Here is a 19281-nt window from a genome sequence, read left to right on the forward strand (position 1 = left end):
AAACGGAACTCCCTGACATATAACATCGCTCAACATTATATTATTTTACTTCATTCACATCATGACTGGGATTCTTTCAGCTAGTTATTGATTTCGTTGAAGAGCGAAGATCGGCTGGGTGACACCAAGGCAGGCTGGGAAGTTGGTAGGATGTGTTACTGGAGCCTTAAAGTGATAGTTTGGTTGTTTTGAAGTGGGGTTGTATGAGGTACTTATATATATTCAGTGTATTACCTACAGTAGACGGTCAGAACAGCACCCAGTTTGGAGAAACAGACAGGAGTTAACGCACGTACACTTAAGCTGATATTAATTTTTTTTAGGTGAGACTTTCTTTTAGGTGACTAAAATACGTTTTGCTGCTGCCCCGTCCACAGCAGTACATTGCTTTGCTTCCATGCGGTAACTCCTGTCTACCTCTCCAAATTGGGAGCGTGCTCATCCACTGAAGGTGATACACTGACTGTAGATAAGTACCTCATAGAACCCCACTTCAATACACCCAAACCATTCCTTTAATTCTGTATCATAACTCAAGTCTCCAACCACTCTCAAAACATAAAACTTATTTGTGGATCCTCTGTGACACTGATTTGTTTTTTGAATGTCAATGTATGCACCAACCACTCAGGCTCTCGACAAGCGTAATAAAGTCTATAAAGAGCCTGTATTCTCATGAGCAGACTTAAATAATATTACAGAAGGCTTTCTGCCATGATTGTTTCTGCCGAACACACGCGGCAAAGTAGCGTTCAAACCAGGGAGGCGATCATTTGTTCACCCAGCCAGCCTGCCTTTTCAGGAACTGAAACTAAAACCAAGTAGCCTATCTTCCCATCTCAACATGGGGCTTGGAAAGGGTCACTCTCTGTCCATACAGGAGCGAATCACTCTTCTCTTAGTCGTTCTACATACAGTAACATACAGAACATCCCGTATATATACTAAACGTTTTTTCTTTCTTTAGTCCAACCTTTTTTAAAATTTTGGGTTGAGCGATTGTCTCGTTCTTAAATTTGACATTAACATTAAATTGCTGTATATACTACTACACTATTGTAGTATATACAATTAATACTTTGTCATAATTTCATTTAAATGTCAATAATATACCTACATAGAAATATATATGTAAATTCTTTATAATACCAAATATTCTCTATTTGTAATGTGAGAACTTATAGCTGGTTCATTTGGGTTGTCGTGATTTGTTTAAAAAGTTAGACACTGTTCAGCTGGAGAGAGATGTGTGGAGAACATTATATGATAGAAATTTTAAAACCTTCTTGGAAGTGAACCTGAATCATTTCTTTTGGAATCACCATTAAGAGAAAATCTGCCAATAGCTATTTGGGACTTTAAGAGACACACAGAGGGTGAAAGATACAGTAAGAATAGGGAACTTAACTGGAAGTCCTGCAAATTGACAATAATACTCAAACTATGGAGGACAGCATGTGTGTGCGTATGAGAGACGGGATGGCCACACAGCTTCATACTGGCTATCGTAGTCTTCATCATCATAAACACAGAGCTTTTTAGCTCCTCAATTATAGTCAATATTTCCAAATGACCACAGAATCCCTTCTGTGTTTTTTTTTTTTGCTGTGCAACTCCCGCGAGAACAGAGCGGAGCGGAGCGCCAGCCGGCTGGAACTGTTAGTTGGAGTTAGTAATTCTTTTATAGAGTCCCAGGTGAACATGAGAAGTAGGGTTAGCTGGGTCTCTGTCTGGGAGAACACCTATCCCGAGGAAAATTAGACAGAGCGCTGGGCAGTTCACCATTAGTTGGGTTTAAAGAAAGGTGGTCACATGCCCTTTCTGGCCCAGACTGAAGAGCACCAGAGTGGGGCTGGCTGAGGAGTGGGACAGCAATGCAAGTCTGTGCAAGAGAGAGGACTACACCAGTGTGTATGACTTGGAGTACGCCCCCACACTCTGTTTCTGCAGTCTCCCCAGTGCAGAAGAGCTGCTCTCTAGCAGCGAGTCTCTGGAGCCCCCCACCTTGTTACTGTTGGTGGGGTTGCTGCTCGTGCTGGAGGTGGAAGCTGTTGCTGCGGTGTTGGAGCTGGGCATGGTGAGAGTCCTCTGGGGCAAGGTGGCGGTGCCCGAGCTCGAACCCAAGCTGCTCAGCCCAGAATGGCCCAGCGTCAGGACCTGCTGCTTGGCAGGGTCTAGAGTCTTGTGACGGCCCTGGGTGTGATACGCCCGCTGCGTCAGGCTGCGGATTGAGGCTTCCCGCGGCGGCACAGCTGGGCATGGGTCGTGCAGCTCCCCTTGCTTGCGGAAGAATGGGTCTGTCTTCATGTAGAGGGGTAGGTTGCAGAATTCACCTGAGAGAGGCGAGAGAAGAGTTTAAAGCAAAAATTCATAATTTCCTATATCAATACATGCCTATATATCTATATAGACTTGGTGGTTTTGATTTGATTCTTCATGTGTGTGGCAAGAAACTAAACCTTGGAGACATATCAGCCATAAAACATGACACCTTGCTTCCTTTTGTAGCTTTAAGAACACACCAGGGGCGTTTTTTTCGTGTGATTAATTTACACGTTAATATATTTCTTCAAACTGTCATGAGTACTCTATACTACTATAGAATATTACGCAGTGAAAAAGCGACGTCATTTTTTTTTCCAAATGAGGCCAATTTTCTTTTCTGAGCTTTCGCACTGCGAATAAAGGCACCAACTAATCAAAATGTGTGAAACAGTTTGAGTTGCGCCTTTATTTATGAAACCACAACACGGAGGCTCCATAGTCCAAACCAGGATGGCAAACTATTACTTCTTTCATCCTTGACAAAGGCAGCGCAAACCAGATCCACTCCTTCCCTTCTTACCTTTCACAATAAAAGCCTTATATAGGGCCTACTTTTCGTAGGTGGATATTTCACATTTTCGTATTGTTTATCTGTCACGCCCCCGGTGTGTAACAGCCTTTACTGTAGTCACCCTAGCCAACTGTCTGCAGGTAATTATTTAGCAGTATACAATAGCTTTTAATTCAACTTTGAATTTTATAGTGACACTGTGATTCCCTGGTCTTAAATGGGATTTTCCTATTTATCTGCTGAATTATTGTGTAATGAACATTTTCTCCCACAGAGTTCAGTTTATTCCCGCTATGTATTTGTACATGTTTGATGAAATCTTTTCTCAACATTGTCATTGTGTTGCCCTTTTGTCTTTTCCTTTTTGGGAATATAATTCTTACTTTTGATTTAGGAGTCTCTGGCTTCACTTAACTCTCAGTCTTGGGTGTAAGGGTATTGTTGGGTCACAATAAATACATAGAAGAAAGAAGGATCTGTGGCTTATATTGAGTGTCTTAACTGTAAAAGCATGTAGTACTACAGGTTCAAAATGTGTTATCAAAGGTAAATCAAGAAAAAGCAGGTATTCATGCATCTGTTTGTACTTACTTTTGTTAGCGCGGTGAGGAATGGGCACAGCCACATTTTTACCGCGGTCATAGTCCTGCGGTTTGGGCGGCGAGGCAGTGAAGCGGCAGATGCCCGGTTCAGACGGCGTGCTGAGGGAGGTCATGCTGTCTGCCGGGTCATTGGTGCCTGTGGTCATTTGGTCAGATGAGCTATCAGAGATGAAACACTCTGTAATGGTGAACTTGGCATGCTGCAGGTGCTCCTCCAGCTTGGCGTGCTCGTAGGCCCTCGCCAGCTCCTCATAAGTGGAGGAGGCGCTCTCTGTCGACACCATGCTGTTGCGACCCTTATCTGGAAAAAACATACAATAATATAAATTAAAAGCACATACATCTAATATAATATGTGGCAACAATTTCCATAGCTGGTTTGATTGATTTTTTAAAAACATTTTCTATTTTATTTTTTATTTAGAAAAGGATGCTGTACGACTCCTCTGGTTGCAAAATGAAGTCTGATTGTATAGAAGTCTATGAGAAAATGAGCCTACTTCTCACTTGATTTTTTACCTCAGTAAACAACGTAAACATGAGTTTATGGTCTCAATCACTAGTTTCAAGTCTTCTTCAATACAGCATGATGTTCATTTAGTAAATTATGGTCCCACTTAGAGTCAAATAGACCATAAAGCAGGGTATGCTTTAGGGCGTGGCACCCTTGTGATTGACAGGTTGCTACCACGGCGTTGTCAGGTCTGGGAGTTGTCCGTGTTTTCGTCTTAGAACTTTAACCCTTTCACAATGTGTTTTCAGTTCATGAAAGTTAATTATAACCTTTTTGGTCGCTGAAAAAATTCTTATTCAGCATTCGGTTGTACTTAGCTCCACCCTTGTGTCACTTCTGGTTGCAAAAAAACAAGATGGGGACTGGCAAAATGCTGAACTTGAGGCTTCAAAACGCCAATCCACAAACCAATGGGTGACGTCACGGTGACTACGTCCACTTCTTATATAGTCTATGCTTGCTACTTTGTAATAGTGTTACTGGTTGCACTAAATAACAGTGTTAGTAGCCAGGGGCTTAACTAGGACATACAAATACTGAAGTCACAAGATTTGGGAAGGATGTGTTAGGCAAAACGGAATATATTTTCTTCAGTCTTTCATTTGGTAATTTGAGGATGCTTGTTATGGTGTCGATACTGTTCATATTCCGCTGGATTGGTCTTAAATTTGATGAAAAAACTAAAGACTTTTCATTATTTTCATAAAGAGCTGCTTCTTGGTGTAAAAAATGGAAAAGCAATAGTAATACATAAGAGTATCAGTGTCATTGTATCAGAGGTGCTGGCTGGGATTGACCCACCTGTGTCTTGCGACAGGCTGGCGCTGTAGCTGTCACTCTCAGTGGCAGTGATGCCGTGAGAGCCCATCGTCCGCCAATCGGAGGTCAGAGTTCGTGCCGAAGCCGTTGACTGGCTCTGACTCGGCCGGCTCAGCGTCCACTGGCTGGAATATCTGTTTCTGGAGCTGTGGGCTGATTTTATACTCTTCCTGGACACGGGGTCTGAGAGAGGTCACAGTGATCAGAGAACAGCTGAGTTGATAAAGTGGATGAAGTGCAATTCGTTCAGAGATCAAAGCTTTCACCTGGATTTACCTGCTCAACCTACTGTATTTCATGTACTATCACTTTAAAGCTGCAGTCGGGAACTTTGAGTAACAAGTAATGTGATAAAAAGATATTTTTATAAAACAGTCACTATATCCTGACAGTAGTGCATGAGACAGATAATTTGCGGGGAAAAAAACATGTTCCTTGCCTCTCTTTAGTGCTCTTAATGGCATTTGCAAGTTTTCACCGCACCTGAACCTAAACAACCAATCAGAGCTGAGGAGTCTCTGTGCAGCTGTCAATCACTGCTTGTGGAACTCATGAACTCCAATCAAACGGTCAAACTAGGCAGCACTGATCAAATATGAATCAATATTCTGTTACTGTAATGCCTATTTCTCACCTCAAATGTTTTCAGAAACATATTGTAGTGTACTGTTTAGCTGTAAAATTAGTTTGTGACCCCGTCGCCAGGTTGAAATCAGTCGAGAGAAAACTAAGCACTGCCCACCGGCCGGAGAAAACACTCATTGTACAGCTAAACAGTACACTACAAAATGTTTCTGAAAACATTAGAGGAGAAAAATAGACATTAAATGGACTTGCATTTTATATAGAAATAGGCATTACAGTAACAGAATCTTGATTCATATTTGATCAGCGCTGCCTAGTTTGGCCGTTTCTATTAGGAGCACAGGAGGACACAGAGGAACATGATTTTTTTTCCGGATTAACTGTCTCATGCACTACTGTCAGGATATAGTGATCATTCTATAAAAATAAAAATATATTAAAAAATGTGATCATATTTGCTCAAAGTTACCGACTACAGCTTTAAGATTTGTGAAATGTTATGCAAAAGTCTTGATTTGAAAGAAAAACAAACTCACTTGTTCCTGGGCGGATGTCAGACATGTCGATCAAAGGCCCTGAGTTCTGGATAAGGGCTTGATGGTGCAGAGACACGCCTGTACAGAAGTTCTGCGGATTCACTGATTGGCTGAACTCAGTATCTGTCACTGGCACCGCTGCCTTGTCCTCCCCTGTTGCAGGCAGAAGATGAAGATATACAACAGATAGACAAAAAAAATGTTAATTATCTAATATAAGCTAGAAATGAAAGTGATAAATGATAGTTTATGTTGTAGCCACATGCCTATCTGTTTGATGCCTTCCTTGTCCTCAATGAGTAGCTGAACACGTGGGATGTCAATGTGGAGCCTCGGTCCTTGAGGAGGGCCCTTCACTGGAGTGTCTATGCTGCGATTGTTCTTGCTGCACACATACATGGAAATGACACATATAGTAAGATTCCCATACAATTTTCCAAACATTTATGAGGTTGACTTATGTGAAATATTAACTCATATGCCCACAAAAGCTGGCTCTTACCTGATAAGCATCTCAGCAAGGCTCTTAGCATCTATAAGAGGACAAAATCTTAATTAGATTATAGTTGGCTGTGAAGATAATCGTTTCAACTTGTCACTCTACGTTACATTAATCCATTACACACAATAACACTGATCTCTCTCTGAACTCTCGTTTACTTTCCCTCACCTCTAAGTCGTTTAAGCCTCTTCTCTTTGCGTTTCTTGCGGATAATGAAGAGCAAAGCAACGCCCAGAGTAACCAGGATGACGGGAGAGCCAATGGAGAACAGCTTCTTCACATCATCCCCTTCTCCACGAGCTGATTTAATGGGAGGGATTGTACCTGCGGAGACGAGAAGGAAGGGGGAAAATATTTAATACAGAAAATTCAGTGCGAGAATAGAAAAGATGATGGACAGATGTAGGATACACTTACTGCCATCGTAGTCGGTGGTGGCAAACTGGGAGCTCTGGTTGCCACATCCGGCACTGTTGCAGGCCTTCATTTTGAGCTCGTACCAGGTGGCCTCACGCAACTCACTGAGAAAGAGCTGAGTGGTGGAGTTGGCCTTGAGGCTCTGCCATGCCCAGGTACCTTTAGGCCTGAAGTCCAGCATCATGTCGGTGATGGGGCAGCCGCCGCTGGTCCAGCCCTGCAGGTTGAGCCCCGCATGAGTGGAGTTGATGTGGGTGAGCAGCGGCTGATCCTTGTTGAACACTGGTTCTGTAGAGAAGAGTGGCAAAGACACAGAAAAACGGGAGGTTAGAAGGAGGGTGGTGATGCCAACCAAGCAATAATGTATATCTGTATTTATTTGTGATCTTTTAATGACCATCAAAATAATCATTATTGGTGCTATTTCACATTAGGATTTTATTCAGGTTTTTTCCCTAAATACAAGGTCTTAAGGCCTTAACACACCGGGTTGTGACGAATAAACAACACGAAAATGTAAAATACTTGCCTGCAAATATTGTATGTTTATGGCTTTTATTGTGAAAGGTAAGAGCGAAAGGAGCGGATCTGGTCTGCCTTGGTCAAAGTTGAAAGGAGTAATAAAGATTGCCGTCCTTGTTCGAACTATGGAGCCTCCGTGTTGTTTTTTCATAATTATAGGCGCATATCCACCCGTTCTGCAAAACTTGATTGGTTGATACCTTTATCCGCGGTGCGAAAGCTCGGAAAATCAAACTTGTTCCTAAAGAAAAATAATGCCGCTTTTGCCTTTTGCTTCTGTAATATTCCTATTCTTTGTGAAAGTATTCATGACAAAAACAAACTGTTTGAAAATTAGTTATAAGTAGGTAGAAAACACCCAATAAATTCCCTCAACGTAAAAACAATTTTTCTTACAAAGTACGCTACAATTATATGTGTTTTCAATGTCCATGATCTGCAAGGGGCAGTTTCAAGACAATTCATATTGCCTTAAAATAAACATTAAATAGGAAGGAACAGCAAAATCCAAAAACAAAAACAAAGACAACTTTATTCCGTTTTGAGGCCCCAGAGTTATAGTCTGTTCACTTGTTTCCTGCTTCACTCACATATACAACACTTCTGCCTCCACCCCTCACCTCTTCCATGCGTCTTAGCCTCAATGATCTCACTGATGCGTCCTGAGCCCACGCTGTTCTTGGCGGCCAACTTGACCTTGTACCAGGTTCCACAGCGTAGATTGTCCAGCCTGAAGGAGCGTTCACTGGAGCTGATGAACACGTCCCTCCATTCTTCTGTGTTGTCCACAGAATACTGCAGCACAAATCCTGCAGAATCACAAGTCATTTAGAACAACTGCTGTAAATCCAAGAAATTAAAGGGTGCTGCTTCATCTATTGGACACCAGGGGGAAACAATCAGCTACAGTCAACTCTACTTTGACTACTTCTTACACAGAAACATTGTTTACACTGTTATTTGCAGTATTGGTAATAGAAAGAGGGGGAAGCACTTTCAAAAAGATCTGTCACAAAATCAGCTAGAAGGTCAAGGATGTGTTTTCATGAGACAGCTGCATGGTGGGCAGGTGTTTCTCTGTTCACAGGAGGTCTTACCTCTGATGGAGCTCCCCCCATTGTCCCCAGGGATCCAAGCCAGGGTGATGGAGGAGGTGGAGGTAGTGGAGACTGTCAGACGAGGCTGATCGGGAGGAACTGGATGTACACACAGAGACAGTGACTCAACAACAGAGCTGAAACTTCACAAAGAAAACGTGTCCTCCACTTGATTTCCACTCAAATACATCTTGTGTCTTCTTACCTTGCACCACGAGATTGACTATGATGGTGTCGAAGCCTAGAGTGTTAGTGGCCGTGCAGGTGTAGTACCCAGAATCCTCCGCTTTGACTGAACGTAGCACAGAGTGCCGTTGGACAAGATCTGTCGCTGACTGTCAGCTGTCACCGGGATGGCAGCGTCCTCACTGGCAAAGTACACACAGGTTACAGATGTTAATCTCATCCCAGAGTAAGTAACTCTTTCTTTCACATATCTTTCTGAGTGAGTCATGACGCTGGCATATACAGTAAGTGGTATAAGATGAGCTGTCTCACCTGTCTTTTGGTCCATTAATTGTGGGGGCGGGTTCTCCCACTGAGCTGCAGGGCAGACGCACTTCCTTCATCCAGGGTGTGGTCACCGTGCCCCAAAGGACAGGATCTTACCCGGGACTGCACACACAAAAATAAAGTGATGAATCTTAGACACAACAGATGATGATTGACACACAAATACAAAACAAAAACTTCAGCATCTCTCACAAATATGTCTTTGTTCGTACTTTCAGATGTCTAACGGCCAAGTTTTCCTAGGGGGAAAGGCCTTTACTCACTGCTGAGGGAATAAAAAGCAGTAGCGTGGTGTTTTAGTGTAGCCCCTCCTCTAACCTCTTAGTTTCAGTACATCTTTTCTCCATAGACACTCCCCTCTATTGATTCTCGCACGCTACCTCTCTCCCCAAGGGTCATTTTACTGGATAGGCCCTGTTCATCACCACATAATTAACAACAGCGTTTCTTGCAACATAGCCGCTACTCAATCAATAACCACGGCTGTCAATCAATAACAGAGAGAGCGGGACAGAGACAGAAGGAGAGAGATTGATGAAAGTGATCTGTGTACAGGAGATCATGTCGCTGTTTCATAGCTTCATAACCTTTACAGAAATCTCTCCTCCTCTACAGGCTCGCTCCGAGGACCCACCTTTCCCAGCAGGGCTCCACTGTGACCTTTGAGCTGATGTTGCCTCGGCCCGCGGTCGTCACGGCTGCAGACCAGATTTGGTATTGTTTACCGCGGGTGAGGTGCGTGATACGGTAGAAGAGCATCTCGGGGTTGGCCTCGTACTCGCTGGGCGCCTGGGACAGAGGGCACGCAATGTCATGTTAGCAAAGTATGATGAGACAAGGACACGACAGGCTTGGTGGCCAAAGTGTTACAGCTCATACATCTCAAATGGGTATTGAAAGACAACAATCATTTTCTTGGAAAAAAAAGAAGTGAACATCCTGCCAATAGGTCTTTTTTCACAGCCGACTTTTTAACTTATTATTATTATTGATTCGTTATTTTAGACACTTCAGATCAGGATATCAGCACAGCGTGCCCTCTTCGACATAAAATGATCTGACTGACATATCTAGTGTGTAGGACAGGTGTTTCAATTTACCGAGTTCACAGGGCAATAAGCATGAACATAGAAATAGAGTAAACAGAGATTCCCGTATGTTATATTGATAAGGATCCATTATTGTATTTTCATGTAGGCTCTTTTTCAATTCATACATACTGAATGTTCCCAAATGCTCTTCTTTTCCTACATTCTTTGCCTTGTTTTAGAATGAATTATGCGGTCTTTAGTTGACCTTAAACATTGCAATTCTGATGTGTATACATATTCCTTATTAATTGCCTTATTGCTTAGTTGAATTTACGCATCTAGATGTTTTCTAAATTGTTATTTCTCTCGCTTGTATTTGATGGTTCTTGGTATAGGGACGTGTCGCTGTTGGAGGCCTTTCTCAGCTATGAATGACCCCTCTATGCACTCCACCTCTGTGTTCATGTAGATTGCTGGCATTCATCCTGAAGCAGGCAAGAAACCTTAATAGTCCTTTTTCACAGAGGACATTTTTGACATGTCACAGTATGAAAAGCAAAGGTGTAAACAATCAAATTAATGATGGCTGAATTCCATTCAGCTGCTTCAATTTCAGGGTCCTGGTGTTTCTGGCTCACTGTCACACTGATGACTTACTGAAACACTTGAATACAATGGAGCCATTGTTAATGTCATTAGGAACACCTGTGCTTTTCTTCTTACTATGACAAGTCAAAATGGCTGCTGTGAGAAAGGCCTATCAGTAGAGTTTTAACCCCTCTTGACTGAAATGATGATAAAGGGAAATATCATTTGATAGCAGATGCTGATTAATTTATTTACCATTGGCATACAAGTTAAATGTTGTGAGTTAATGTTTTGAGAATTGTAACAAAGCTGTTACAATCAAGCATTAATTAATAAAATAATTAAGATAAATCAGTGAAATAGAATCATGCATTAAGATGGAGTGTGTGGATTTCCCTTTTATTGTTTTTTTGGAAGAAGCCAGAATAGAGCAAATCACTCCACTAGTCACAAATTAAATTATTTCACCTCACATAGGCAGATTTATTCACTGGGTTAAAAAAAATCTAATTTTAGCCTTGGTACTGGGATTAAATTATGTGTTCATGTGGATATTTTTCCCCATAAACACATCTTTTGAGAAATATTCACACATACACCTGCAGGCATAAAAACACACACATGCCAACGCGCGCACAAAAACACTGTTTCCTCTCAAGTCGGTGCTCTGTTCTATCTCTTTAATCTGTTCATCTCTCAGTGTTCATCTTCAGTTCCTTCACCATTTGCTTTTCCCTCTTTCCCTCTATCCCCCCTCTGTCTAGCTCAGTGAAGAGGAGAGGATGGAGGGACACAGGGAGGGAGGGAGTGTGTGTGAGTGTGTGTGAGTGTGTGTGTGTGTGTGTGTGTAGGGGGTGCGTTCGAACATTCCTCCAGCATAGCGGCCGTGTTGTGGTGATCCAGGGAGTGATACAGGGAGATAATGAAAAGACGGACAAAAGCACTCTCATCTCGATGTGACTGATACCCTCCTCTGCTCCTCCCTTCTTCCCAGCCCGTCTCTCACTCTCTCCCTCTCTTTTCCCCTCATTTCCCCCTCGGTCTCTCCCTACCTCTAATGGTGTTTCTCTTTCTCTCCTTCAACCTCCTTTTCCCCCCTCCCTTCCTCTTCCTCCCTCACTCCTCCCTGCCCCGTGCTCATTTACATGGCACTCATGCACAGAGAGGGAGGAGTATTTGTGAATAATAAGAAAGTGAGATTCTATCCTGATATCAGATTTCACTGCGTGCTGGTGTTTGTGTGCACATGATCTAACCACAACTGAAATGCCGCACACGCGTGTATAAATAGAAAATGTTGAAATGTGATGTCTGTGTGTGTGTGTGTTTCTGATGCGGCAGTGTGCATGTGTGAGCTTGTTCTCCGCTTCATTTGCATATCTACGTCTCATCACGTTGCCAAGACAACCTCATCTGTTCATCTGGGAGGGCAGGAAATAAAGCGATGGTGCAAACACGGTGAAAGAGAGACACTCGCAAGGATACACACACACACACACACACACTCACACATGTTCAGGTTCAATTAATGATAGTGGTTACAAATTAATTATTTCCATTGGTAGATTTTTATCAAGTTCACAAATTCCTTTGCTTCTCAATCACCTGGAACATTTTGCTTTTGGCCCCGTATATGAGTCACACCCCACAGAGGAAGGACTTACCGGCTGCCCAGACCCCGGACTGGAGCAGTAGATGGTGTACTTGCGGATAACGCCGTTTGGTTTGTGAGGAGGCAACCAGGACACAACCACACTATTCGGAGAGGAGGGGACTGCCTTGATGCCAGCTGGTGGACCAGGAACTATAGAAAAACACATAGGAACATCAGCAAATGTGTGTTTGTGCATGCACACGCTGGGTGTTGGATGCCCATTAAAGTGAGCAGGCTTGTTTGCATATTGCTAGTCTTATCCTGCACTAAGCCGCTGCTCTGGGAGGACTTGGAAGAACTCCCTTTTGGGTGGACGGCGGTGGCATATGTTCATTCAGACATTGGTCAGCAGTTCTGACTCTGTGACACCCAGCGCATTCTCTTAACTCTCAAACCCACAAACAGATTAGACACTAGTGTCTGATCCTCGGCTAGCCACTTAAGCTTGACATTGGACACCACTTAATACTCTCATCCCCATCTAAAGGCGTAAGAAGGGTTTAAAATGGATGCACACTTTGCAAAAAAAAACAAAACACATCAGGACACTGGATACTGTGAAAGGAGAACAATAATGCTTTTGTCGCATTGGCCTTACAGTATGGGGTTCACAGTGTCAGGCCTATTCAATCCCCACCATAAATATGACTCGCACTTGACAGTGGGCCTCATCTGGAAGTGGCTACCACAGTGTAAGACCCAGCTCTCTAAATCCAACCCCCAATTCCTCTTTTTCTTCTTTTATGTGAGGGCCCCTGATCCAGCCATTCAACCAGCCCGTGTGCACTCAGACTTCATTTTGCACATTACATGAGCAAGGATAAAAACTCAACAAGGATATATGTAGCGAGGGATGTTTTAAAAGAGGGAGGCGGGGACGACAGAATGGCGAGAATGATAGGTGCAGTTCCTGGGGGAGTGATGATGTTGGAGGTGGTGGTGGTGGTTGTGTTGGGGAGGGGCAGAGAAGGCAGTCATCATTATCATAACTGGACCTCCATGTCAAAGTAGGAGTGGCAGTGGGAGGGGGGGGGAGTTAAGTCCCATCTGGTGCCCAAAATCTGCCCAGGACTCCAGATAGACATACAGGCAGTCTGCTGCACAGTCAGCACGGCCCGTGTGTTGACGAGGAGGCGAGCAAACGCCCCCACCTACATGAATATATTATGCACTACTGTGCCAATCGGAGGAGGAGGTGTCAAAGTAAGAGGCTAATACACTCAACTAAATATGCAAGTCTAGCAGTTTAATTTAAATTGGCTGAAAAAAATAAATTCTTAGTAATGACATTTCTATTATGTCTCCTTTTTGGATGGCTTATTCATTTTGTCAGCCAAGAGCAGGACGTGTGATCACCTTTCTATCTTTCCATCTTCAACCCCCAGGCCCCTCCTCCTCCCCCTCCTCTATAAAGAGACATGGATCCGCCTGTAATCCCGCCTCCAATGGTGTAAGCAGAAAATTAATTCTCTCTAATCCAAGAGGAGTTAATCCCTATGCCTATGGCAACAGGGCTGGTGGATAGGATGCGGGCCCGGGCTGATGGCTGACTCCTGGATGGTATATGCTCCGAGGGAGCACCCCTCCTCTCCCCCCAAGTGTCTCCCGCCAGCCCTCCCTCAGCCCTGAGCCATGGACCCAAAGCCTCTTAATTCTCATTAGCACTGCTAATGGAGCTTCCCAGCATAAATGAGCTTTTTTTCATGGGTTTAAGATACAGCCCAGCACTCTTTTTTATACACCCCACTCCCCATCTCCCTTCCCCATTTACCCTCACCCCATACACTGTGCAAGTATAGTTCCAGCGCGACTCTATTTGGATATTTCCTGCACTAAAATATATTGACAAAAATAATAAATCTTTTTCTTTAGAGTTTCTGCTTGTGTGTATACTTACGGTCCTCGCGGGTTTGGATATACAGGACGTTGCTGCGGACCCCGTCTCCAGCTTGTGTGTAGGCCAGCACCTGAACACTGTAATTGGTGAACTTCTCTAGCCCTCGCAGCTCCACCTGCTCACGTTGGGTGGTGATGTTCTGCATCTCTCCCCATTCTAAGGAGAACAGGACGGGTTTCAGAGAGTACTGCTGGTTATCAGGTGGACAGGAAACCAACTCTGTCTTCTACAAAATACATTTATATACTACTCACTTGCTTTGCTAAATATGTTTTGGAGGAAACGTGCCTAAAACCAAAAGGCAGCAGTTGTCGGGAGGATGTCGAGGTGGATGGTTGGTTATACGATGCACAAAACTTTAAAGCAGAGACCTGGATTTGTGAGTTGTGTCCCACACACAGTTTATAGGCTACTAAAGCACTTTGTTAAGGTTAAATGTTCTCTTTACGATATCCAGAGCATTAATATAGCAGCAAACATCTATTTGGTATGTAAAGATATAGAGGAGTAATGAGCAGAGAATGAACTCACTCTTCCTCTGTGTGTGTTGTAATCCGACCTTCTCTGTGCTTTGTTGACATAGCTGGGCCGGCTGCTCGTGCTTTTAGTGCATGTGAGCATGCCCCACTGGCTAGCTCATAGCCACCGCTCTGCACTGCTTTCATAAGGTGGTTACAGCTGATAACGGCGTCCCGACAGTGTGTCGCGGAAGCGTAGCACCCACCGTCCGGTTCCCCCCCCAGGTTAATGCTGTTAGCTCTGTCAGCACTGTTGCTGTTGTTTTCACATTTAGCGCTGTTAGCAGTGTGGAGGCAATAGATACGCTCTGAATATTTAATTTAGTGCCTTTAAGAAAAGACTCCGGCTTTCGTTAAACATTTAAAAAGACAACACGTCCTGTCTCGCTCCTCAGTCTTTCCCTAACATTAACAGAGTGCTTTAGTAGCCTAAACATAACCATAAATTGTGCTTTTCTTGCCATTATCTGGATGTCACTTCCCACAAAACATATTTACCAATGCAAGTTTGTTGTATATGAAATACATTTTTGGGACTCAGGGTGGAACAGACAGAGGAGCACAAACACACTCAACTACTGTAATCTCATCCCATCAATATTGATGGTGTTCAAAATCTAAGACACAAAGAAACAAGGGGCAAACATGAACAAATTCAAAGACACACAGGAACAGGAAGTGTTTTATGAGAAAAATGCGGACATACGTTAACACATTCTGACTCACAACACTGACGGGGAGACAGGTGGGTGGGAGAGTGGGGTTTTTGGTGACGTTTAGAATGAGATAGGTGATAATTACTCTGCATTGGCCACTGGGCCTGGCCCCCACAGCACCCACCTCCGTCAGGGAAGAGGGACCAAAACACAACCCGGTAGCCTTTCAGCACACCGTGCAGCGTCAGCCGTGGAGGCTCTGACCACGTGATCACCGCCTCGTCCGACGTCACGGAGATGGCTCGCACGTTCTGCGGAGGCTCACTGGGCACTGGAGAGAGAGCAGGGGGCGAGAGTTAGCGCTGCATGGTTCAAATACATGCGTTTTGAGGCTGTTTTAAGGATTTGTACTTGTCAAAAATCCTTGGTTATTGCTGTTGCTAAGAAGACCTGACTGATGTAGCATGGCGGCTGAAGCACAGATAATTAATGACTACTCAACACCAACAGCCTACAGGCAATGTCTGCTGAAACAAATCAGTCAATAAGATCAAATAGCTCTCAATAGCTCCTTGTTCAGTGCTAGTTTTTTAGTGCACAGAGAGGAGAAGGAGATGAGGTGTAGAGGGGAGGAAGAGAGTGAGCAACGTGAATAGTAAAACATCTACACCTTAAGGGGTTAAAATGCAGATGAGGAGGGCGGAGGATAAAATCTGAAGGAAGACAATGTTCGTCTTTAAGGTAATTGCGGCTGTAAGAGCAGCTTCAGACTATCTGGACAATTACCATCACTATTATTGTTACTGTGATCAGGGTGTCTATCATTACTGTCCACACAGACAGGGAGGGCCCCGATATTTCTGTCTAAGGATCAAAGGATCAGCAGTGTCAGAAAAATATAATAAAAAGATGTAAAATAGACAGAGGGGAGATGAGGAGGAAGATAGAGGAACAATGAGAGGAAGATAAAGAAAAGGAGAGGCAGAGTGGGCAGACATTTAGAGAGTAATGGGGTTCCTTGTTCCTCTCTCGCTCTCTACCAGCCTAATGAGGGTGCTAATTAAAGTCGAAAGAAGAATGGGGGGATGTGCTGCAAATTCATTTCTACTCCTTTTTTGAGTATGTCCATTTGTGTCTATATATGTATGTTAGCTGCGTTGATTTATGTGTCTGCCATCCTGTTGCTTTTTTTCTTGACAAATCAAGGAGATGCTCTATGGATCTTTTTAATTTTTTGTCTCCCTCATGTCCTCCCACACTCTCTCCTACACACAGTCCACTCTCTCAGTTGTCTCTACACTCCTTTTCCTTCATCTCGCCATCTATGGTTTCTCTCTCATCCTCTCTCCCAGCTCTCTTACCATCTTCCAACGTGGTTGCATTGATCTCAGTACTGGATGGACCTGTCCCGGCTCTGTTGAAGGCCTGGACCACTACCCCGTACTGGGCAAACTTCTTTAGGTTGTCCAAGGTATACACCTCACTGTCCCCTGTAGCTTTCATCTCCACTATGCCTGTACTGGCCGTTGCTGCCCGGACCGTTCTCCTCTGTAGCCGATCTGGTAGCCTCGGATCACCCCGTTCTGCAGCTCCTTCTTAGGGGCCTGAAAGAAATGTGGTGATAGCAGTTAATATTGAAGTACATTTTAGTACAATGAAGTACAATTTTTTCTATCAATTGTTTATGATGATTTATCTCTGTTTGCATAACTGTAACTGATACTTTCACCAATGTTTAGTTGTTAGCTCAGAATTCTTTGGTCTCCTTTGACATTTTTAACTAATGTCTAGTTCAGACTATAAGACTTTCAAAGTTGTCAGATCGCAGTACTGTTTACACTACACAACTTGCTGTCTTGTAATCGTGAGTCTTTAAGCTGTTGTGGTTTTTACACTGCATGACTGACCGGTGACAGGGGGTCTTTCACCAGAAGGAATCCCTGATGAGGTCTCCAAACTACGTTTTGTCAAAAAAATACGCAAGTAATACACTGTAAATGATGTGATACCATACGTGAGACACATTGCTGATGTTGTTGGCACATGTGTTTACCAAATAACCTGTTTCCACCGGTTTCTTTGCTTCTTGTTGCATATGCAACACATACAGTAAGTTCCTATTGTTACAGTCGACCCCTCTTTCCCCAGGTTTTCCCTCAACCCTTGTCTTGTGCTCTCATTGGCTGTAGCTCGTGGTTGGAGTCCCCGACAGCTCCAGATATTTAACTTGCTAGATATCTGGATTGTGTCAGCGAGGCATCGGCGAGCGTCGGCGAGCCTCTCGGGTCGCCTCTTTGAGCAGCTCACACATGGCGCTCGAACGCCGATGTGCGAGCAGTGAGCCAACGCCAATTTGCCTCTGATCTGGGGCTTTTGTCGGAGAAAGCTCCAAAAACTGTCGGGTAGCAGAAAATTAGGGCTAAAGTTGTGTAGTGTGAACTAGCTATAACTAAGCACTTTGTGCATGTACTTGTCCCTCGTAGGACACTACTAAAAATGAATTTTAGATTAAGACATAAAGGACATATATTCAGTTCTCAGGACAGTATAATATTTAAATGAGCTGTTGTGCAGACAGAGGTACAGTTTGTGTTCACTGGGTATAATAATAGTAGTGATTTTACCCTCCATGTAACCCGTATGCTCTGAGATGTCATCGGTGTGAGGATTACTTCCATCGGTGGCCCGTCAGGCGCTGTTGATGGAAGATGTCAAATAAAGTGTTACTGTCAACTTTCTTAGCCCTCTTCCATACAGGGAAAAGGTACAAGCGTGATTTCAAGAGGAGAACACATCACTTACGTGCTTCCTCAGTGCTGATTGTGAGCTCTTTGCTGGGAAGGCTGCGGCCTATCTTGTTGTAGGAGTACATGCGGATGCTGTAAACACAAGCCGGGTGCAACTCCACGATGTTAGCCTGGTTGTTGGTGGGTGAGATGTTCCTGGTTGTGTACATGTGATCCCAGGAGTCTGTCAAATACAAAAAGATTTGAGATTTTTGAGATATGCATCTTAACAAATTTTCTGACATACATATCTAAATTTAGGACACCCACCTGACTTGTTCTTGTACTCGATGTCGTAGCTGGTGATGATGCTGTTTCCATCGAACCTTTGGATCCAGCGCAGGTTCATGCTCCTGTCCTTCACCTCCCTCACTTCCAGTTCAGGGGGATCTGGTGGTTCTGTGTGTGTGACAGAGAGAGAGGGCGGGGTGAGAGCTTTTCACCTGCAATGTTTAACTAAAGCGTTGGAGATCTGATTCTATAACATTTCCTCACTGGACTGTTTACATATCCACAATGTACTGTGTTATGAGGTTTCAGTGAACTAAAGAAGGTTGCGAGACGTATAGAGGATGTGGTAGAGTTACCTTGCACAGTGAGTTGGATGAGCCCTCGACCCTCTCCATAGGAGTTGATGGCGTGGCAGGAGAAGAAGACAGAATCTCCTCGCTCGGCTGGGTTCAGCTGTGGGCATCAATACAAATAGAAAAAAGTTACACATCGATCTTCTCCAACTCCTTATGAGGCGTTGTTTTGAAAAGTATACTCTTCTTTTTTCACAGGAAATTCTTAAACACTACAAAAACCTGCCAACACTGGCAGAATTTATTTTACAGAAAAAAAATGAATAAAATTTACAAGGAAAAATGACCAAATAATTTATTTCCATTACTCTTTACTATATATTCTCCTCACAGCGTCAAGCAATCCCTCTCAGTTGTGGTGTGAGGGCATTAGAGCTGCAAAGATTAATCGATTAGTTGTAAACTATTAAATTAATCTCCAACTATCTTGATAATCGATGAATCGGTTTAGTAATTTTGTAATAGTAATTTTATTATATTATATTAGTAGTAGTACTTATTTAAAGGGACTGTTTGTAAGAATCAGAAATGCTTGTTAACAGCTACACCTGTGGCCGTTAGGTTAACGAAAGTCAGCGTCCTGTTGCTCGAGCTCGCTCTACATAGACATGATCGAGCATCGCT

The 19281-nt window shown here is 43.5% G+C and overlaps 1 protein-coding gene across 1 annotated transcript in view; it reads right to left on the minus strand.

The window, feature by feature from the left end:
- Nucleotides 1-287: 287 nt before the first annotated feature.
- The window catches only part of LOC119475825 (Down syndrome cell adhesion molecule-like protein 1 homolog), a 64754-nt gene continuing 45760 nt past the window's right edge, over nt 288-19281 (minus strand). Inside the window, 24 exon segments of the mRNA XM_037748882.1 lie at nt 288-2333; nt 3428-3739; nt 4754-4954; nt 5893-6045; nt 6159-6277; nt 6395-6425; nt 6563-6718; nt 6812-7099; nt 7954-8142; nt 8431-8529; nt 8636-8734; nt 8737-8798; nt 8929-9045; nt 9578-9732; nt 12227-12366; nt 14114-14269; nt 15472-15618; nt 16649-16802; nt 16804-16833; nt 16835-16891; nt 17912-17982; nt 18090-18257; nt 18344-18472; nt 18661-18757. Of these exon segments, the coding sequence (XP_037604810.1) occupies nt 1900-2333; nt 3428-3739; nt 4754-4954; nt 5893-6045; nt 6159-6277; nt 6395-6425; nt 6563-6718; nt 6812-7099; nt 7954-8142; nt 8431-8529; nt 8636-8734; nt 8737-8798; nt 8929-9045; nt 9578-9732; nt 12227-12366; nt 14114-14269; nt 15472-15618; nt 16649-16802; nt 16804-16833; nt 16835-16891; nt 17912-17982; nt 18090-18257; nt 18344-18472; nt 18661-18757 (3564 nt within the window). The 3' untranslated portion in view covers nt 288-1899.

This window comes from Sebastes umbrosus, chromosome 17 (genome assembly GCF_015220745.1).
Source record: "Sebastes umbrosus isolate fSebUmb1 chromosome 17, fSebUmb1.pri, whole genome shotgun sequence".
In the NCBI taxonomy this organism is placed as follows: domain Eukaryota; kingdom Metazoa; phylum Chordata; class Actinopteri; order Perciformes; family Sebastidae; genus Sebastes; species Sebastes umbrosus.